The 21,212-nt window shown below is 40.5% G+C and overlaps 1 protein-coding gene across 1 annotated transcript in view; it reads right to left on the reverse strand.

Annotated features, from left to right (window-relative positions):
• The window catches only part of LOC141548482 (cation channel sperm-associated auxiliary subunit gamma-like), a 29,281-nt gene extending 8,298 nt beyond the window's left edge, over positions 1-20,983 (reverse strand). Inside the window, exons 1-11 of the mRNA XM_074277413.1 lie at positions 20,349-20,983; positions 19,790-19,843; positions 18,892-19,036; positions 18,244-18,349; positions 17,662-17,731; positions 17,358-17,513; positions 16,806-16,977; positions 15,893-16,030; positions 1,627-1,686; positions 1,001-1,054; positions 676-805 (exon numbers count right to left, since the gene is read on the reverse strand). Of these exons, the coding sequence (XP_074133514.1) occupies positions 676-805; positions 1,001-1,054; positions 1,627-1,686; positions 15,893-16,030; positions 16,806-16,977; positions 17,358-17,513; positions 17,662-17,731; positions 18,244-18,349; positions 18,892-19,036; positions 19,790-19,843; positions 20,349-20,561 (1,298 nt within the window). The 5' untranslated portion in view covers positions 20,562-20,983. The remainder of the gene's footprint in view (positions 1-675; positions 806-1,000; positions 1,055-1,626; positions 1,687-15,892; positions 16,031-16,805; positions 16,978-17,357; positions 17,514-17,661; positions 17,732-18,243; positions 18,350-18,891; positions 19,037-19,789; positions 19,844-20,348) is intronic.
• Between the last annotated feature and the right edge of the window lie 229 nt (positions 20,984-21,212).

Raw genomic sequence — 21,212 nt, forward strand, 5'->3', positions numbered from 1 at the left:
GTGGGGGGAGAAGAAGGGAACCTAGTCAAGGGCATCTTCGAGGAGCTCTCGCTTGTTTCTCCTCTGCTTGTTCCTCCTCCACTACTCCCCCTTCCCAGCCTTTTACACCCTCAGCTCCCTGGGCTATAAATTCAAGGATTCATAGGATCCAATGCCCCTATGGGACAGATGGGGAAATATAAGGGCTGGAATCACATAATGAGTCAAGAGGTCAGAATCTGAACTCAGGGCCCTTTTACTCTAGCCCACAGTCTCAGGGCACTCAAGGTCAGAATCTAGACTTAGTTTTAGGTTTACAGGTGCTTATAAATATCATCTCCTTTGACATCCTCACAACGACATGGGGAGGCAGATGCTGTTATTCCTTACAGATGAGCAAATGGAGTCTGAGGGATTTACTCGAGTCACAGCTATTAAATGCATAAGACTAGATTAGAACTCAGCTCTTCTTTACTGTAGACTCACAACTCCATCCACTTGCCCTACCTGGATCTCTGGTCATTTAGGTTTCTTGGGGCATTGTGAGCAAGAGAAAGGCTGTAGCCAATTCTCAAAAGGAGGAGGAAAATAGAGGGAGGGGCTTCTGGTCCCCCAAAGCTCAGGGATTCCCTGTGGTGTACATGGCCACTGGTCTGGAAGCCCTCCCTCCCACCCAGTTTTCCCCTTTGTCCTCACCTCTGCAAAATAGCATTGCCCCAAATGAACAGCAGGTGGGAGAAAGGATTGTAGAACAATCCCTTGGGCACCAAGGGGTAGTTAGTGTACTTCTCCATGCCCAGCAGCATCACGAAATCCATGTCATCACCTTCTCAGGGATCAATACCATGTAATGAATTCCCCCAGTTCATATCACCCCTCCCTGCGCTCAGCATCTCAACCCCATCTCTTTATTCCCTAGACCCCAGAGCCTCCAGTCTCTCACAACCCTCTCTTCCTGCCCAGATTTTCCTAGATGTGTAGCCTTTTGATCCCCTGCAAATTCTCAGGTAATTCCACCTACCAATTGGGATGAAAGCAGGAATTTGAAAGAGCAAGCTGAGTGAATCCAAATGGACTCCTTTAAGCATTGGTGAGTACTGAAAAATCTGGAAACGTGACTTGTTGCCTTGAACAAACTCCATGAGAAGCAAGAAAGTATAGTCCTCCATGTTGTACACCACCCAGTGGAGCCAACAATCTGAGGGTATGAGATAGTGGCTAGAACTGCTGGCCGGATGCTGTCCACTGGAGGCCCTTGGCTTGTCCTGCAAAAAATCTGGAACCTCTTTGTGCAATGACAACTCCCCAGGGATTCAGGGTCTGCCTTGGAGCCAACTTCCCCTCCCTAGGCTACAAGCACTCCAAAGAGCTCACAACCTTCCCCGGGGAAGAGTCTTCCAAGGACCTTAGACACCATGAAGTTTAGAAACTGGAAAGGACCTTAGAAGTCACTGAGCCCAATACTCTCCTTTGGAGATGAGGGAACTGAAGTCCAAGGAGGGGAAAAGTGCCATTCTCAGACTAATCAGTGGCAGGGCCAAGATGGACTAAATCCAGCACTCGCTCTCCACTGTTCTGCACTACCTCCCCAGACCTGGGCTTCAACACCACCCCTGGGGGACTTCACCATCACCCTATTATCCATACCTTTTAGGATGTCACACAATGATTTCATATTAGGCATCCTTCTAAAATTTACTCTACCATCTGGGAAAAGAGGTAGGAGAGGGGCATGAAGACTGGGATCAGCATTAGGGGTCAGCATTAGGGCTAAAGCAAAGCAGCTTCCCTCTCACTCCCTAGTCTTAAGAATGGCCCAGGATGAGCAGCCTGTAATCCCTGAAAGAGAGGAATCCACAAACACACTATACCCAAGATGAGTTTATGGATAGAGGGCCAGGAGGACTTCCCAGAAGCATGTGCCATTTATGGTCCCTGGTCTCAAACTATTGCTTTTCATTCTCTCTTTGGGTGTCACTGATGAATTCTGGGTCCTCAGCCTTGCAGGAACCTCATACTGAGTCCTCCATTATTTCCCCCATGCAATGGGATTTAACCCAAGTCCTTTTCAAGAATTGGATTTAAATGCCTGGTGGGACCAGCAGGGCACTGCTCCCAGATTTAACCTCAAACATCCTTGTAGACAGGAGCCAAGGGGGAAAACCTCATATCCCTGGGTCAGCCATCAGGACTAGAATCAAGACAGATTAATACAGTAGCCTAGCATTCTTGGAATAAGAAATACATTTTAAAACTTATTTGATGCCTCTTTGCTTTGTGTGCCCTAGGCAAGCACTCCAACCATCTTAACTTTATTAAAGCTCAGTGCAATGTTGCTACCTGAATAAACAATAACAAAACTCAGGGATTGGATGAGGAAGCATCCTTGTTCTAGAACTCACTGATAAGAGTTATCTGCCAGAATAGGGATTGTTTTGCTTTGTAGCTTTGTATCTCCAGAACTTGTTCATCTATAGCAATGTTTGGCACACAGTAGGCACTTAATAGATGCTTGAGGATTGACATAGTGAGATATCAATTACATTTTTATGTGGTGGGAGACAAAGAATGGAAGAATCTATGCCCTCAAGGAGCTTATATTCTAGTGAGGGAAAAACCGCATGTCCGAATATGTGTATGTTGTTCAGTCATTTCACTGGTGTGAGACTCTTTGTGACTCCATTTGGGATTTTGTTGGCAAAGATACTGAACTGGTTTGCCATTTTCTTCTCCTCATTTTACTGATGAGGAAATGGAGGCAGACAGGGTGAAGGGTCAGAGGCAACATTGAACCTCAGGTCTTCTTGATGCCAGGCTCTATCCACTGTACCACTTAGCATCCCCTTATTAAATGGAGGTAACTCATGCACCTCTCTGATAATTCAGGCATGTTAACATTGTATGAGATCCACCTGTAGCTTATAAAATCTCTTATCAGATTTGCTGGAAGAGATAAAATCTCTAATTTCAGAAGGATAGTTGTTAAGGGACAGTTCAATTCTCTGAGAAACTCCACAACTGTGGGTCATAGCATCTGAAGGAGTTGCAAGGCAGCCTTTGTTGACACAGGTGTTGTAGATTGGGAATGAGATAAATTGGAGGCAGAGGGAAGAGGAGGGAGGCCAGACAACACAATGCCCTCTCATTCAGAGAGGTCAGAGAACAGCAACTGCTTCCCAGTCTCCTTGTATCATCCTCTCACAAGAGGAGAGCCATTCTGGGTTGGATTTCCCGCAGCCACCATAAGGTGGCTCTCAAGTATTCCAACAGCGCTCCAGTGTATTCCAACAGATAGGCAAGAAAAGATTACATGGAAGTACGGGAAATATAATTACAGGAGAAATATCAACTTTTTCTCCTGATTGTACTTTTAGAAGGAAAAGGGCCCGCTTATGCAAAAATGTTTGTAGCAGCTCTTTTTGTGGTAATAAAGAATTGGAAAAGAAGTAGATGCCCATTAATTGGGGAATGGCTGAACAAGCTGTGGTACATGAAGCTAATTGAATATTATTGTTCTATAAAAAAATGATAAACAAGCTGATTAAAGAAAGGCCTGGAAAGATTTACATGAACTGATGCTGAGTAAAACAAGCAGAACCAGGAATGAATACATTGTACACAGAAACAGCAAGAATGTTCAATGATTAACTATGAAAGGCTTGGTTCTTCCAAGCAGTTCTGTGATTCAAAGCAATCCCAATAGACTTTGGACAGAAAACAACATCTGCATTCAGAAAAAGATCTAAGGAGACTAATGTGTAAATCAACACGTGCTATGTTCACTTCTTTTTTCTGTTTTTTAATCTCTCCCATTGTTATTCTCTTTTGCTCTGATTTTTCTCTCCCAACGTGATTCATAAAACAATGTGTGTTAAAAGTAAACTTACAGAAAAAATTTTTACCTTTAAACTAATTCAGAGAGAAAATTAAATTCCTGAACTCAAATCAAGGATATAAGAAGGTGACTTTAGGTAGATATACTCAATTTTAAAACACAGCAAAAAAAATCAATTACATTGTAGTATTAATACAGTAGAAACTAAAGGCAATATTAATTTTGATCTTTTTTATGGTCCTGAACCCAAGACCTACGAACTTGTTTTTTAAAAATATTTTGATAACTGTACTTCAACATAATTGGGGGTTTGGTCACTCTAGGTGTTATTTTATTTTATGCATTAAAAAACATAATTCTCTCTTCTCAAAAGGGTTATGAGCTTTACCAGGCTGTGAAAAGGGGGTCCATGACATAAAAAGGTTAAGCACTCTTGGTTTAAGCAAAGGTCATTCTTCCTCCTTTAATAAGAAAATACAGGATACCCCACTGTGAGTACCTTTCTCCATACTATTTCCCTACCTCCTCCTTTACTCCACTCTTAGAGTAAGACATGTCCTTACTCTTTGTCAATATCAATTCCTCTTCTTGTCTCCTCCACAAGCCAGTGTCAGTGAGCATTACCTCTCTTATAGGCACTGCCTCTCTTTACCTATTAACTCCTGCCATGTTTCCTCAAACAAGTCAAAAGTCCCTTTCATTCACTCAACTCTGCCATTACCTGAAACCACCATCTTTCATTTCTCTTTCTTTCTTAGGAAAAGCCATCTACATTCTGAAGCTACTCTCTTACATAGTCTCTGAAATGTTAAATCCACAGGGCTTTTCTCAGTCTTCAGCCTTCTTGACCTAGTCTATGAAGCCTTTGACATGGGTGGCCACCTCTTCCTGAATACTCTCATTTCTTTAAGTTATTGTGACACTTTTCTCTCTTGATTCTCCTTCAGTATGACCACCTCTTCTCATTCTCTTTTATTCTTTATTTTAAATTTAAAAAGGAAAAAGAAAAGAAAAAAACCACATTGCCATGTACACAGCAGAACATGGAATATTCAAAATATAAAGCAATACTTTCCATTTCAAGAAAATCTATATAACAAATACTATACATTGTGTGCAGAGGTGTTCATCTTTTCACTTTCTTTTCTCTGCTGTGTAGGTTTTTTTATTTATTTTTTTTTTATTCCCTTCCTCCCCTCTTTTCTCAGAAAGCTACAATTAGGGAGGATATAAACAAACACGCACACATATATACCCAAACAAATGTTGTCTATGCATACATATAAACATGTATTAATACATATACATATGTATGTATAATCACAAATATATTCATATGCATCTATGTAAGACCATACTGTTTGTCTTCTATTTCTTTGAAAGTGAATAATAGCTTCTTTCATAAGTGCAAGACTTTCCATAATTTTCTAACTCTACCAACTCATCATTTCCTACACCACAACAATATTTCAACCTTATGCTGTGCATTTTAAAAAGACTAACATGTTGATTATTCTTATTTCACAGCTCTCCTTACTTTACTACTACTCATTACCTTAACCTATCCCCCTCCAACAATCCCTCCCTTATCCTCTCCCATCTCTCTTTATCCCATTCTTGTTGATCTACACAATTTTTATACCCTCCCCTTTATCCTATTCCCTCTTATTTCTTCATAAATCTAAATAATTTTTATTCCCTTCTAAATTCATGTTCTTTTCAGATCTGACATGAGTAGAGTTCCCTCTAAAAATGCCACTCATCTTCTCCCCCTCCCTATTCTTACCTTCATTTCTTTTCTGAATTTAGGTGTGCACGCACGTGCACACACACACACACACACACACACACACACACACACACACACATGTAGTTCTCTCTTTACCCCATTACCAATGAGGTTAGGGTTCCAGAACTATCAATCATCCTACTCCATCTAATTTTTCTGTGTCAGTTTTATCTATTACACTTCATTACTTTTATCTTTTCCTATATTGCTTTACTTTTTAGAATCATATACTCAGCTCTACCCTAATCTTTCTTTTGAATGACTCAATTAATGATAATCTTAGCCATATGGTTTACATTTCCATATACCAAAGTTTGTCCTCATTGAATCCTTTGTAATTAATCTTTGACATTTACCTTCTATATCTCTTGGATTTGACATGTCAAATTTTTCTATTAAATTCAGATCTTTTTGCAAAAATCCTGAAAATTCTAGCAATTCATTGTTTTTTTGTTTGTTTGTTTTTGTTTTTTTGTTTTTTTTCCCATTCAGGATTATGCTTAACTTTACTGGGTATGATATTTTCAACTGCATTCCTAATTCTTTTGTTCTTCAATATACACTGTATATACTAGCTTCTGCCAGGTCCTGTATGATTGTCATTGTGGTTCTGCTATATTTCAATTCTTCTTGTTTTTTGGCTTGTTGATATTTTCTCCTTGACCTGGGAGTTTCAGAATTTGGCTATGATGTCCATGTAGAATTTCCTTGTAGGATCTCTTTCAGGTGGTGATTGATGGATTTTTCTATTTCTACTTTCCCTTCATGTTCTAACAATTTAGGGCAATTTTTTTTTATTATTATACTATTGTATTAAGATTCTTTTGATCAAAGCTTTATGTTTTCTCTTTTTGATCTGTTCTCCAAATCTGTTGTTTTCCTTATGTATCAAAATTTTAATTTTTCATTCTTTCTATTTTATTATTTCTTTGTCTTTTATAACCTTTCTGGCTTCCCTTTGCTCAATTCTAGCTTTCAAGGAGTCATTGTTTTCCTTAAAATTCTGGATATCTTTTTTTAGTGGATTGACTTTTTAATAATCTTGTCTTGTATTCTTATTTAAAACATTTTTTCCCCTCAGTCTTTGTCATTGGCTTTTAAAGTTTTTTTTTTTTTTTTTTGTTCTCTAAATTCTTTTGGAGCAGATGACCATTTGATATTACTTTTCAGGTTAAGAGAGGCTTTTTTTTTTTTTTTTTTTTTTTTTTTTTTTTTTTTTTTTGCTTTAGTATCCCCCTTCGAAAACAAACTCTAGTCTTCTTTATTCCCATAGTAACTTTTTATGGTTAGGTTCTTTCTCATTTGCCTGCTTTTTAAAAAATTTATAGGAGTTTTTTTTTTTTTTTTTAATGTAATCACCTCTAGTCTTGGAGTGTGAAGTATGTTGTCTCTGGCCTTCAGTCCTCTTTCAGTTTTCTCCTGGAAAAAATAGGTTCTCAAAGTCAGTAGAATCTCTTCCCTGCTGCTTCTGCACTCAAGATATGTGCTGGTTCCTTCTCATCTATGGCCAAGTTTTAGCAGCACAGCTGGGTATCCCTTATTAACAGAGGTTGCCTCAATATTTTCTGACTCAGATGACAGAGTTCCCACATTGTCTGAGAATTCCTGTAACTAGGATCAAAAGGTTATTTCCCAATCTAATTGTCCTCAGGACTTCCCACTGGCTGTTTCTGCAGAATTAGCCTGTGTTTACACTTTGTGTGGGCCAAATCTCCATTCTGTTATCTTCCTATTTTCTGGTTATTTTAGGACCACCACTGTTCTGCCCTAATTCTTGATTATTTTCACAGTTCTATATTTGCCTTGGGGTGATATTTTGTCTTGCTTATGGGGAATAGTTTGGGATTTTCTGACCTAATCCACTATTTTCCAGGAATCACCTCAATAAACCCTCATTCTCTTTTGACTGATCTTCCATTCACATCACACCCACTAACACTGAGTGTACTCAACTTATCTTCCAGGGTCGTCATCTTGTTTTTTCTTCTATGCTACCTCAGACATTTTCTTTTATTGGGATAATCAAAAAATTTTTTTGCCTCCGCTATTGATTTGGTCAAATTATGCTTATAGTATTTAAAAACAAAACCTGCATTCCTGACATAAGTCCAGCCTTGTTAAAGGGCATGATCTTTGTGATATGTTGCTGAAATTTCCTTAGTAGACTTAAATTTTTGATCAATATTCATTAGGAAAATTTCTCTATAGTTTTCTTTTTCTGTTTTTACTCTCCCTGGTTCAGAGATCAGAACTAGTGACACAGAAGGAATTTGGTAGGATTCTTTTTTGTTGCCTATTTGTTCAAACAGGTTATATTAGAATTGTTCTTTAAATGTTTGGTAGAATTCACTTGTACTTCTATCTGGTCTTGGATTTTATTTCTTTCCCCCTTAGGCATTTCATTTATGGCTAGTCCAATTTTTTTTTTTTAATGATGTTATTTAAGCATTCTATTTCCTTTTCTGGTAATTTGAGCAATTTATATTTTCACAAATATTTGTCCATTTCATTTGTCAATTTTAATGCCATATAACAGACCCAAATAGCATCTTAATTTTATTTCCATTTTCATTTGTTGTGCATGTCATTTTTTTTTCATTCTTGATATTAGTACTTTGGTATTTTTTTTTAAACCAAATTAAACAATGGCTTATCTTTTCCGCCATTCTACCAGCTCCTACTTTTATTCAAATTTTAAAAAGTTTTATTAATCTCTTCTTTGATGTTTAGGATTATCATTTTGGTGTTTAATTGGAATTCTTAATTTGTTCTTTTTGTAGTTTTTATTTAGTTGCATGCCAAATCTATCAATCTACTCTTTCATTAATGTAAGCATTTAGAGATATAAAGTCTCCTAAATATTGCCTCAACCGAATCCTAAAAATTTCATTGTTATCTTTAATGAAATTTTTCTTGTAATTTGTTCTTTAACTCACTCATTTTTAAAGTTTTGTTTATTTACTTTCCAGTTTTAAAAAAAACATTTTTAATTTATGTCTTCAAAGTTTTTATGGAATTTAATTTTTATTGCATTGTACAGTGGGAACCAGGGCCTGAGGACATGACCTCAAGTTGCACAGTTAAACTACCTTGAATGGATGTAAACAGAAAAAAAGAAGCTTTAACTATTTCATAGAAACAACACTTACACATGATGCTAGGCCATGACTTCTTTGTTCTTTTTCTATATGATACTGGTTCAGGTATATATAGTATATGTAGTGGTTCAGGAATCCACTATTCAGTCTTCTTGATGCCAAGAATTAGTCTTGTGAGAAAACTTCACCAATTGATCCAATCAACTCTTAATCAATCTACATATATATTCCTCATACTGTCATGGATTGACCTTCTCTTTTTGATATCTCAGCATTTTCTCAAAAGTTCTACCATAGTACATTTGGCATCAGGGCATTGTTCCTTTGAACAATCTGATGTCCTTCTAATTGATATGGTCAGTAGGATGGTCTGTCCCTAACTCTGTTATAAATTTTGTGTCCTTATATGCATTATGGCTCCAAAATGGTGCATTTAATGTTTCTGCCTTTCTTAAATTTGTTTCTGGGGCTTTTATGCCATAGTACATGGTCAATTTTTGTGAAGGTGCTGCATACACCTTTCTATCCCTATTCAATACTCTCCAAAGGTCTATCATAGCTAACTTTTCTAAACATATTATTTATTTTAATTTCCTTTTTTATTTTATAAGTTAGATTTATCTAGGAATATGAAAAGTAAATTGAAATTCCCTGACTAGGATAATTTTACTATTTCCTTCTAAAATTTAACATGAAGAATTTGAATTAAGAAAACTTGGATGTTATGCCATATATACCATGCATCTATGTTCAGTATTAATATTAATTCATTGTTACCCTTTAATGATACCTTTTAGAATATTGTCTTTTAGAAAAATGTAGTTTCCCTGATTTAGATTTAATTAGATCCATTTATATTTTTACTTTATCTGAGTTTATGATTGCTATTCCTGCCTCTTTTTTTTTTTTTACCTCAGCTGAATCAAAAATAGATTCTGCTTCAGATTATTATTTTAACTCTTTGTGTTTTTATGTTTCAAGTTTGTCTCTTCTAAACAGCATATTGTTAGGTTATTTTTTATGCCTTCTGATATCCCTTTTTCATTTAATGGGTAAGTTAATCCCATTTATATTCATTATTATGATTGTTAAATGTGTATTTCTCTGATGAGCTAGATACTCTCAAAAAAACCCTGTAAAGTCCTCCATGAGCACTCAAAGTGAAATGTATCATATACAAATAGCATTGTTCAGGAATGACTAGCTATAAATGACTGCTATCAGAAGGCCAGTGATCCACAACTACTCTGAAGGACTTATGATGAAAAATCCTATCCATGCCAGAAAAGAAATTGATTGTACCTGAATACAGATTGAAACATTATCATATTCTTTTCTCTCTCTGTCTCTGTATCTGTCTGTCTGTCTATTTGTCTCTCTCTCTCTTTCATTTTCTTTTTACAATATGACTTTTGTGGAAATGTTTTACATAACTTCACGTATGATTTAATGGGGGCAAGGGCTGGTAACAAGAGAAAGAGTCTGGAACTCAAAAAGTTTTTTTTTTTTTTTAATAATTTTTAAAAGGTATTTTATATGTAACTGGGGGGAGGGGCGGGTGCAGCTATATGACAAAGAGGATAGAGTTCTATCCCTGAAGTCAGGAAGACATGAGTTCAAATCTGGCCTCAGACATTTAATACTTACTAGCTGTATGACCCTGGGTAAGTCATTTAACCTCAATTGCCTCACTTAAATACATTTTTAAAAATGTAACTAGGAAAATGTTAAATAGATTGAAACTTAAATTAAAAACAAATGTATATTTCCCTTCAACTTATTCACTATTATCCTTCTATTTTTTTTTTTACTCCGTTCCCTTCTAAAAAGTCTGTTGTATTTCTGACCATTCCCTTAATAATCCTCTTTCCCATAGTTCCTTTTCCCTTCTGCTTTCCTGTTAGGAAAATGTTCTATACTCAGCTGTGTGGACACTCTCCCCTCTCTCTCTCTCTCTCTCTCTCTCTCTCTCTCTCTCTCTCTCTCTCTTTCTCTTCTCTTCTCTTCTCTTCTCTTCTCTTCTCTTCTCTTCTCTTCTCTTCTCTTCCTCTCTTTCTCTTCTCTTCTCTTTTCCTCTCTCTCTCTCTCTCTCTCTCTCTCTCTCTCTCTTTTGTCTTTCAACCAGTTCAGATAAAGATTCAAACATTCCCTAGTGCCTCTAGACCACTATTTTTTTCTTTGTGGCAAAGATACTTCCTTGAGGATCTCTTTTATGTCAGATAATTTTCCTTCCCACAGTACATCCCTCTTTCACACTCCTCCATTTTACTTTTGAGAACATAAAATAAATTCAAACCCATGTCCTCTAAGTAGACTACTTCTGTGGTAATGATGAAGTTTTTATGGGTTACATGTTATCAGCTTTCCATTAAGGAGTATAGTTTACCTTTAAAAGTTAACTATGATTTCTCATTCATGTTTATTTTTTCATGCCTATCACCAGTCTTGTGTTTGATTTATCAAATTTTCTTTTCAGCTCTGGTCATTTCATCAGGAATGCTTAGAAGTCTTTTATAGCATTAAAATTTTTCCTTTTTATGATCATGCTTAGTATTGCTGGGTTGGTTATTCTTGGGTATAAGCCTAATTTCTTATCTTCTGGAATGTTACATGCCCATACCTCCATTTCTTTATCATGATAGTTTGCTAAATCTCCTGTGATTCTATGGTATTTCAGTAGCTTCTTTCTGGCTTCTTTCAGTATTTTCTCCTTGGCCCAAGACTTCTGCAATTAAGATTCCAGGGAATTTTTATTTTGAAATCTTATTCTTTCAATTTCTACTTTGCCTTCTGATTCTATTTTATTTATGATGATGTGGTTCTCTTATAATTGATTTTTAAGTCGTCCAATTTTTTTTATTTTATTTTTTTGCTGAGGCAACTGGGGTTAAGTGACTTGTTCAGAATCACACAGATAGTCTTAAATATCTGAGACCAGATTTGAACTCAGGTCCTCCCAAATTCAGGGCTGGTGCTCTATCCACTGCACCACCTAACTGCCCCAGTCCAATTAATTCTGAAACGATCTTTCCTCAATCTATTTTCCAGGTCAATTATTTTTTCTATGAGCTATTTCATATTTTCTTCTATTTTTTCAACCTTTTAATTTTTATTGTTTTTAAATATCTTCTTGCATCATACAAATAACATTGTTCAGGGATGACTAACTATAAATAACTGCTATCAGAAGGCCAGTGATCCACAACTACTCTGAAGGACTTTCTGATTGACTATTTCTAACTTTTAAGTCTTTTCCTCATTGTTTTTTATTGTCTTTGAGTTTTTTTTTTTTTTTTTATCACATAGACTTGCATGATCAGGTATTTTTACGGTTTGCTCATTTTCCAGCCTATTGCTTGATGTTGGACTGTTTATAGTTGGACTCTGCTTCCCTCTGGGATGGGTGGTGATGGATGAGAGTGGAGAAGATGACTGTCCTGATATTCAGGCTTTTATGTGCTGCTGTTTTCATGGATAGGTTGGGGGAGAGGATGTTTTTTATTGTTTCCAAGATTATGTGATCTGAGGTGAGTTCTGGTCATGAGCATTTTGGCGTGTCTTCTGGTCTCAGCTTCCTTGCAACTGTAAGCATTCCACTCTACCATGAAACTGCAATTTAGAGCAGGATAATGGACAGAGTTGCCAAATGATGGCTGGTTCTGCACCCAATACTATCACAGAGGTCCCATAAATATTTTTCTGACCATATATTCAATAACCCGTCTTCTGGGTGGCAAACATTCCCACTACCTCTGTTGTTTCCGCTGCTTCTGTGTTTCCAGGGACCACAGCTGATATTGCTTCCACCATAATGCATTCCCAGATCACCCCAAGAGTCTGCAGACCTTTGTCTTCTAGGGACTGAAAAAATAATTCCCTGTGAGTTTTTGTTACTCCACTTTAATTTTTATTTGATGTGCTTTAAGAATTTTTGAGCAGAAAATATTGGGAGAGCTTAACAAAAAAGCTCACTTTGCTCACAAATCCTTGATACGAGTGTTGTAGGACTTGAAAACCCTCAGGAATCATTGGATTCCCTGACACATGATGAGACTGTTGCAGGACTTCAAACTCTGCAGGAATCATTGGGTTCCCTGACACATGATGAGACTGTTGCAGGACTTCAAAATCTGCAGGAATCATTGGATTTCCTGACACATGACGAACTGTTGCAAGACTTCAAAATCTAAAGGAATCATTGGATTCCCTAACACATAAAAAGACTATTGCAGAAAATGTTTGTGGCAGCCCTTTTTGTAGTGGCGAGAAACTGGAAATTTAGTGGATGCCCATCAGCTGGAGAATGGCTGAATAAATTGTGGCATATTAATGTTATGGAATATTGTTCTGTAAGAAATGACCAGCAGGATGATTTCAGAAAGGCCTAGAGAGACTTGCATGAACTGATGCTGAGTGAAATGAGCAGAACCAGATCACCACTATATACTTCAACAACAATACTATATGATATAATTTCTGATGGACGTGGCTCTCTTCAACAATGGGATGAATGGAATCAGATCCATTTGTTCAATAATGAATAGAGCCAGCTTCACCTAGTGAAAGAACTCTGGGAAATGAGCATGAACCACTACATAGCACTTCCAATCCCTCTGTTTTTGTCTGCTTGCATTTTTTATTCCCTTCACAGGTTATTTGTACATTATTTCAAAGTCCCATTCTTCTTGTGCAGCAAAATAACTGTATAGATATGTATACATATATTGTCTTTGACATATACTTTAACATATTTAACATGTATTGGTCTACCTGCCATCTGGAGGAGGGTATGGGAAGGAGGGAAAAAATTGGTTTTGCAAGGGTCAATGCTGAAAATTTACCCATGCATATATCTTGTAAATAAAAAGCTATAATAAAAAATAAATGTTTGTTAGAATTCACATGTGGGAAAAAAAAAAAAAAAGATGGTTGCAGGACTTCAAAAACTTGCAGGGATCATTGGATTCCCTGACACATGAAGTAATGGAAAATACATTGGTTTTGGACTATCTCTTGGTTGCGGAAGGAGACATATGTGTGATTCTTATTTACATATCCTCCTTCTAGGACTTCTGGGAACCATTTACAATACCATGTTGATTCATATTATTTATTATATCATTACTTGTATGTACAATTCATGTTAGTTACACCACATTGAGCCTGCGCCAGCTGTGGAGAAGAGTCATCACTGCTAGCCTGTGCTTTATTGCTTTGTACTTGTGTAGTATCTCCCATGGTGATGGGTTTGTGTATATCTGTTTCTAGTAAGACCCTTCAGCCCAGAAACCCACTAATAATATCTGGCTTGACTCCCCACTTCCCTTTGGTGTTTTTCATCTCTCTTCCTGAGAAGTCAGGGAGAGTGTGATCACCTCCTTTTTGGGGTTCTTACCTCCCTGAGAAGTCAGAGATGGCATGACCACCTGTATTCTAAAACAAAAGAAAGGGGGAAATGTAGAGGGCTGAAACTCTGAAAAAGGTATGCTTGAATCAGACAACAGAGCACTTAAGGCTAATTACCTATTCGATGTGAGATAATGATGCTATTACCATATGTTTTGGATAAATGGCTCTTCTCACTGTTGATGCTTACTTAATGTTTGGTGTTAAAATAATTGTAGGCAAGGATTAGAGGGTGAAAGGACAGAGGCCAGAGTCAGTTTGCTGCAGGATGAGGAGGAGAGAAGTTGGGTGACTTTGGACTCGAGATTCTAGGAGCTTTTTGGCAGTTTCTCTCCCCCTAAAGACCAAGGACTTTAATTTATCCTGACTCTGAATGACCTTGAGGCTTCTAGGGAGTTAGCCTGGACTTAATATATCCCTGCATTGGCCCTTTCACTATCTCATGTAATAATGTCTCATTAGTTGCAACAGGTACAATCATTATTCCTATGAAGAAAAATCCAAGATCTGTATACTGTGTTCCAGTTCCAGCCTCTCTCCAAGTACATACCACCAACTTCTTTCCTAGACATCTTGATGCCCAATACCTATCTAAATTCACCTCAAATTTTCAATGAAATTTGTTCCTAGAAACCCACCTCCTCTAAATTTGTTTTTCTTATGAATACTATCATCCTTCCAGTCACCTTGATTGATGATCTAAAATTATCCTTGGTTCTCCCTCTTCTTTCTCTCATTATCTAAGTAGTAACCAAGTCATATCTCCATGTCTCTCAAATCTATCTCTTTCTCTTCACTTCCTTTTTTCATATATCATGGTGTTCATGCTCTCATCACCTTTGCCTGGACACAGGCTGCCACACAGCTGCCATATTAATATTCTTAAAGCACAAGTCCCAGCAGGTCACACGCATACTCAAAAACCTCTGAATTTTCATCCCCATTGCAACCAGAATAATATAAACAAACTCCTCAGCCTTTTGAGTTTTTCTCCAACTTAACTCTCAAGTCTATTTCTAATTACTCTTCTTTAAACAATCACCACTCCAGTCAAAATGAGAATAAAGTGCTGATATTCCATCTTGCCAACTCCATATCTTACAAAGGATGTCCCCACTGAAAGGCCATTTCTTAGAGAAAGGCTTTTTTCAATCAGTGAACCTCCTGTGCCCCCTTCATTAAGATGTTTTTCCCTCAAGTTATCTTATATTTACATATTTATGTGTATGATATATCCCCCAATAGAATGCGTGAACCAATTTTCATTTCCTCATGAGAATTTCAAAGTCATAATGAAACTTATGACTGATCTCAGCTGGAAGGGACCTCAGAGACCATCTAGTCCAACACTTTCATGATGAAACCATGGCCCAGTAGAGAAGTCTCAAGTAATAAATGACAGAAGCATTTGAAGCAGATTAACCATTAGAAGGACCAGATACAACAATTGATGAAAAAAAATTTTTTTATGGTTTGTTAAAATTCCTCCTATCTGTGCAAATGCATTTTAAATGCTGATCATTATGAATAGATATTATCATTTTACTCTTGAATTAAATTTTTCATTCTACTTTCTTGATTTGCTTTGTCTTATGGATTAAAAAAAATGCACAGCATCCATTGAGGCAGCTTGGTCCTTGGAGATACTCTTTAAATTCCATCCTTCTTAATAAATACTTGAAAAGAGGTGAAGGGGAGTATAGGAACCTAAGATCACACATCCCCACCCCATTATTATAGAGGCTAGAAGTCTCTTTTCAGAGAAAAGAAGCTGAGGGAGGCTACCTGTGATGGTTCCAAAGTGGAAGAAGCCCTCTTCATTGCCCCCAGCCAAGGCCAAGACGTACTCAGAGCCATTGCTGTGAAGTTCCACAGGACAAAGTTTCTTGATACACCGACTATGTAAGACTCTGACCCAAGTGCCTGGGGAGAGGGGAGGCCTTTCTCAGGTTTAGGAATCTTTCCCCTCCCTGCTCCAAGACTGGCACTCCACTCCCCATTCTTTCAATAGGAAACTTGATTCCCAGAAACTTTTAAGGTCCATCTGAGAATGGCTTAGCTTTCATCAGCTCCCCGAGATTGCTCTGAACCAGTCTCCTATCCACAATACATACATGCACACACACACACGTGTGCATATGCACACATGCACCTGGCTTGTGTATGACCATTTTCTTTGCTTGAATCATGACTCTGCTACTATGGGCTCTATGACAAAGAAGGGAACTGGACTTTGTGGAAACTCTGGACAAGGGAGAAAAGTTCCCTGATCAGTCAGATGAGTTTTCCTATCAACTGGGATGAGGTTTTAGGGAGGGAGGCAAGCCTTTGGGGTTCCTCCTCATGGAGAGAGTGGGTATGCCCACGGGCCATGCGCTGTCTTCTCCTTAGAGTGCCCCTTGACATGCTCACTCTCTGCAAGGAAGGGCAGCTATCAGACAGTCCCACTGCTACAAACTGGTCTACAAACTGCCTGAATCAATCTACCCTCCATCACCCCAGCTGGCTTTTCCTCAGCATCTACTCCATAGGTCTACATCCTATGGTATCTTGAAAGATTATTCTCCTTTGTACTGGAGTCAGACCCCAGGCTCAGAGAAGCTAGTCTGCCTCAGGGTGGGGATGGGGAAGAGGATAGACCTGGGAGGGAGTGCCCAATCCCTACTCTCATAGTGCTTCCCATCTCCATGTTTCTCACTGGTGCTAGGCCCTTTTCCATCACCATGGAAGTAGTTGCCAGTAAAATAGTAGACAAGTTGGTTCTGTCTGATGAAGAGGACACTCTCAGTGGAGATGGCATCAAAGATAGAGGCCGTGAACTCCTCCTGAGGGCAGTGAAGAGAGCCCAGCCAGCAGCTATCGATGTTCAACTGAGCCCATCAGTGCAGGAATGGAGGTTCACAGGATGGAGAGCAGGGAAAAAACTTAAGAGGTCATTTAGGTCACCAAAGTCCCCTCCTTTTTAAAGAGGTGAGAAGAAAGAGACTTGGCCAACTAAGAGGCAGAATGGAGCCTAGAACCCAGGTCCTTCTCTACCTCCTCCCCCTTACTTCCCCACCTCATACCTTGATGTCTCTTTGGCAGAGGAATGGGGCTAGGTGTGCCCCTTGGCTTGGATGAGACGTTGTAACCCTCCAGTCCTGGGGATCAACATGTCCTTCCACCTTTCCCTTCCCTTCTCAAGTCCAGAGAATGTCCATTCTTGCCCACCCTCCATTGACCCAGTCAGTTGCCATTCAGCCTCCCTCACCTCCACCAGGGAGAAGTCCTTGAAGCTAGAGTCAGAGATGAGAATCATTTTCTCATGTGGAATGCCCCCAAGGATTAGCACAGGAGCCTGGTCCACTGTAGCCCAGACAGGTCTAGATGGTGCATCGATGAAGTCCCGATGGATAATCGGCCTGACCTAAGGGGAGAAACCCAAGAGATACAATGGAAGAACGGTTTAGCTTCCCCCATCCCAGCCATGAGACTCAGTTAAGAGGATCACTTCCCTCCTTCCCTCCTTAGGCCCCTAAGCCTTTCTCCTGTCCTCTTCCCCTATTTTCTCTCACCTCATGTCCCAGGGAAAAAATCAGTTTGTCCTTCTCTTTTTTCAGAAACCCATTGATATTTATCATGAACCTGCAAAGAGAGAGGGAATAGCCTTCTAGCCACTTGCCAGAGTCAAATCAGACTTCTCACCCAATCCCCTAACTTGATACCCAGATAAGCCCACCTCCAGCCTCAGGTCACTGAATCTGAACAGGAGGTAACTTGACAAGAACTGAGTTTGAAGTCAGGGGACTTGGGTTCAAGTCCTGTCTTGGATACCTAGGGCACTGCCACCTTGGCTCTGCCCTTTTATGCTATCTCACTTAGCAATCTCTCATTAGTTGCCATGAGTTTAATCATTTCTATGAAAATGCCATTCAGAGCTAAGTTGTCACCAGTTTTCTCTTCTGGAAGGGAGGAGAGTAGGCTTGGGAGAGTAGATCGGGGTGGGTGATCTCCAGGGTCACTTTTGGGTTTGGACATTGTTTGCTTCCTGAGTTTAGTCCTCTGTCCACAAACCCGATCCCGACAGCTCTACTGTCTGAAAGCTTTGCCTTCTACCATCCCCTGCTCCCCACAAAGATGCCTGAGACTCAACCTACTTGCCATTTCCAATGATCTCCCCCATTCGGTTGCTGGAGATTTCAACTTCCATCATGACACTGCCATTCTTCATGGGCATTGGGGTGTACCAATTCATGACACAAGCTTCCTCAGAGAACAGGACATTGCTAAGTGTTACATGAAATGAGGTGGGCACAGGCCTGGGGGCTACCATAAGTTAGCGCTGCCTCATCTTCCCTTCTCACCAGAACCCTTAATGTAGGGCATCAGACTCCATAATAAGCTATGTTTCCTCCTTCTCTGCTATAGAAGTCCAAGAAGCATCAGCTTAGTCTAACTGGCCAAGCTTTCCCTACCTTGCCCAAATACAACTGAAACCCAGGTGCAAGAAGCTGGCACAAAACCAGTTGAGGGCAAAGGGGAATGCTCAAGGTGATCAGCAAGTGTGGAATCCCAAGGTCTTTGTGACCTGTAGCTCAGCTCTTTTCTAGGATCAGGGGCCTAGGTGAGTGTCCAGGGAGCTCTACCTCTCAAGGCCTGGGATGCAGGTTTACCCATGCCCCAAGTGCTAAACTGACCAAGGACAGATCTATTCATCCTTTCCACCTTTTTGGCGGCTCCCTTCTCCAGGATACCGTCCTTTCTGACCCCTGGTGCCCAGCTCATTGTTAGTAGAAGACCCTCACCCTTAGTTTGAAATGGTGCTCCCTCCATCTGGATTTGTAGCCTCTCTGACTTCCACTTCCGGAAATTCACAGGGGCATAGAAGGTGACCAGCACAATAGGGATCAGGCCCTTAAGGTAACCCCCACGGACAAAGGCTTCTGGAGTCTGAGAGGGCCAAAGTGGGAGTGACATTGCTCTATGGGGTATGGCCAGACCCTTCTGCCCCACTCACCTGAGCCCTGGCCTTAGGAACCCTACCCCTCTGGAGAGGGCTGGGTTAGGGAACAGAACTCTGCCAGGCAAGAACTTAAGGGAAAAATATTAACTTCATTGCTGGAAGCTGGAGAAAAGAGTACCCTCTGGGCCAATCAAGGCACCAGCACCATCTCTGAAGGTTTGGGGAGCCCTCCAGGACCTACTTTTCCTCCTGGGATTCCCTGCCTTCCCTTCCTCTCAAGGCTTCCTTCTCAACAGGAGTCCTGCTGCACAGCCAGCCTCCTAGGACAGCCCACACAGGAACTGGCCTCTAGGGATGAGTTCCTTCTCTGCCAGACAAAACAACTTTCCCCTTCCTCAGCCTCCAGGAAATCTTCCAAGGACTCTCCAGTTCAGGAGAGGGCTGAGGAATAGAACATGGAAATTGGTTGGGCTGGAGGAGCAGGGATGCCAGTGTCCAGACACTTCTTTGGTAGGCTGGGGAGCCTATGTAGGCAAAGATGTTGGGGGCAGGAGAACAAGGTCTATTGGGTAGGTCCCCCAAAGAGGTTTGGGTGACATAGAGGCCACCCCTCCCAAGAGCGTTCCCCACCCATCAGAACCTTCACTGATCCAGCTCCAGGATTTCCCCCTCTACCTACCCTGTTTCTGTGGGCCCACCTTGTTCCAATTCTCCCTCCTCCTTTTCCACCCCTCCCTTACCTCTCCAGGGCAGGTGAAGTTAATCTTCATGTAGTAAGGGAATCCCACATAATTCTAATGATAAGCAATACATCCAGCTCAGGGCAGTCACCCTGAGCCACTCCCCTTCTTCTGCCATTCCCTCCTTTCCTTCCCACCTCCCTCCACAAACCCCAGGGCATGGGATATCCAAGGCTCTGGGACAGTGTCCTGAAGACATGAAGGGGCAGGAACCAAGGAAAGGATAAAAGAGTGACAAAAGAGACAAAGAACAGATCCAGTGAAGGGAAGACAGAGGGATAGATGGGAGGGAGGAAGGATGGGAGAAGAGATGAGACTGAGAGTTGGAAGGGACCTCCTCCAACCCCTCATTTCACAGGTGAAAAAAAGTAAGACTAAGAGAGTAAAAGTGCCTTGCTTCCCCTAGGAGAGGCCAGGGTTGGCAAGACCTGAGTCAAGTGGAAGAAGATTGAAGAGTCAGAGGTCATTTGGAAAGATGGAAAGGCAAAGTGGAATGGATGGGTGGCTAAAAGGATGGTGTGTGGAAGGGACAGAGGATATAGCTGGGCCAGGCACTTACCTCTTTGTGGTCAATGGGTGAATCCACTAGTTTATTGAAGAATTTGTCAATATTGGAAATTGGTTGCTGCAAGAAAAACTTTTCACTGCCCACTCCCAAGGTCTCGTACTTGTTGAGTACCACTTGCCATCTGCAGGAGTCCTCCAGCTGTGACCACAGCTGGACTGGCGGTGGCGATAACAGCAGGAGCAACAGCATTAGTAGGGACCCCATTAGGATGGGGAGTCCAGAGCTGGGGAGCCCAGGCAGGGAGTCACAGGTGAAATCCAGGAAGAGGAAGGACACCCGCTGCTGCCCCTATGTCCTCTCCGCTTCCATGCACCGGAACGAGCGATTCTCCAAAAACGAAGGGGGCCAGACAACTATGAAATCATTAATTCCCCTTTTCACCCATGGGGAAACTGAGTCAATGGCAAAGACTTATTTGCTCCAGGCCACTCAAGGAGTCTCAAGGGGGAGGGTTCTCTCCGCCCTAGGAGTCACCTAAACCCCGCCCCTCCCTCCAGGCTTATTCCCTCCCTTCTCTCCCCATGGCTTCCACCTTCCTCTGATCCACTCCTCCGCCCAGTCCCATCCTAGCTATTGCTTCCTCTCATCCATTCCTCCAGTCTTCTTCCTCCCCCACACCCACCACGCCCGGCCAGGGGAACCAGACACACCCAGAAAGTCCAGATCCTTTTGTTTTCCTAGAGCCCTTCTGGTTGGCAGTTTCCGGCAGTCAGTCAAAGGGTTAAGTGGCTAACGGCTGGTCAGTGACCCTCTAAGGCACGTGGTTCTGAGCCCAGCTGAGATCTCCTGGTTGGAGTTCTCAGAAAAGTTCGGGACCTTCAGATGAAGCCGGTCCGTCAGGCTCTCTATCCCAGC

The sequence above is a fragment of the Sminthopsis crassicaudata genome, chromosome X (genome assembly GCF_048593235.1).
Source record: "Sminthopsis crassicaudata isolate SCR6 chromosome X, ASM4859323v1, whole genome shotgun sequence".
Taxonomy (NCBI): Eukaryota; Metazoa; Chordata; class Mammalia; order Dasyuromorphia; family Dasyuridae; genus Sminthopsis; species Sminthopsis crassicaudata.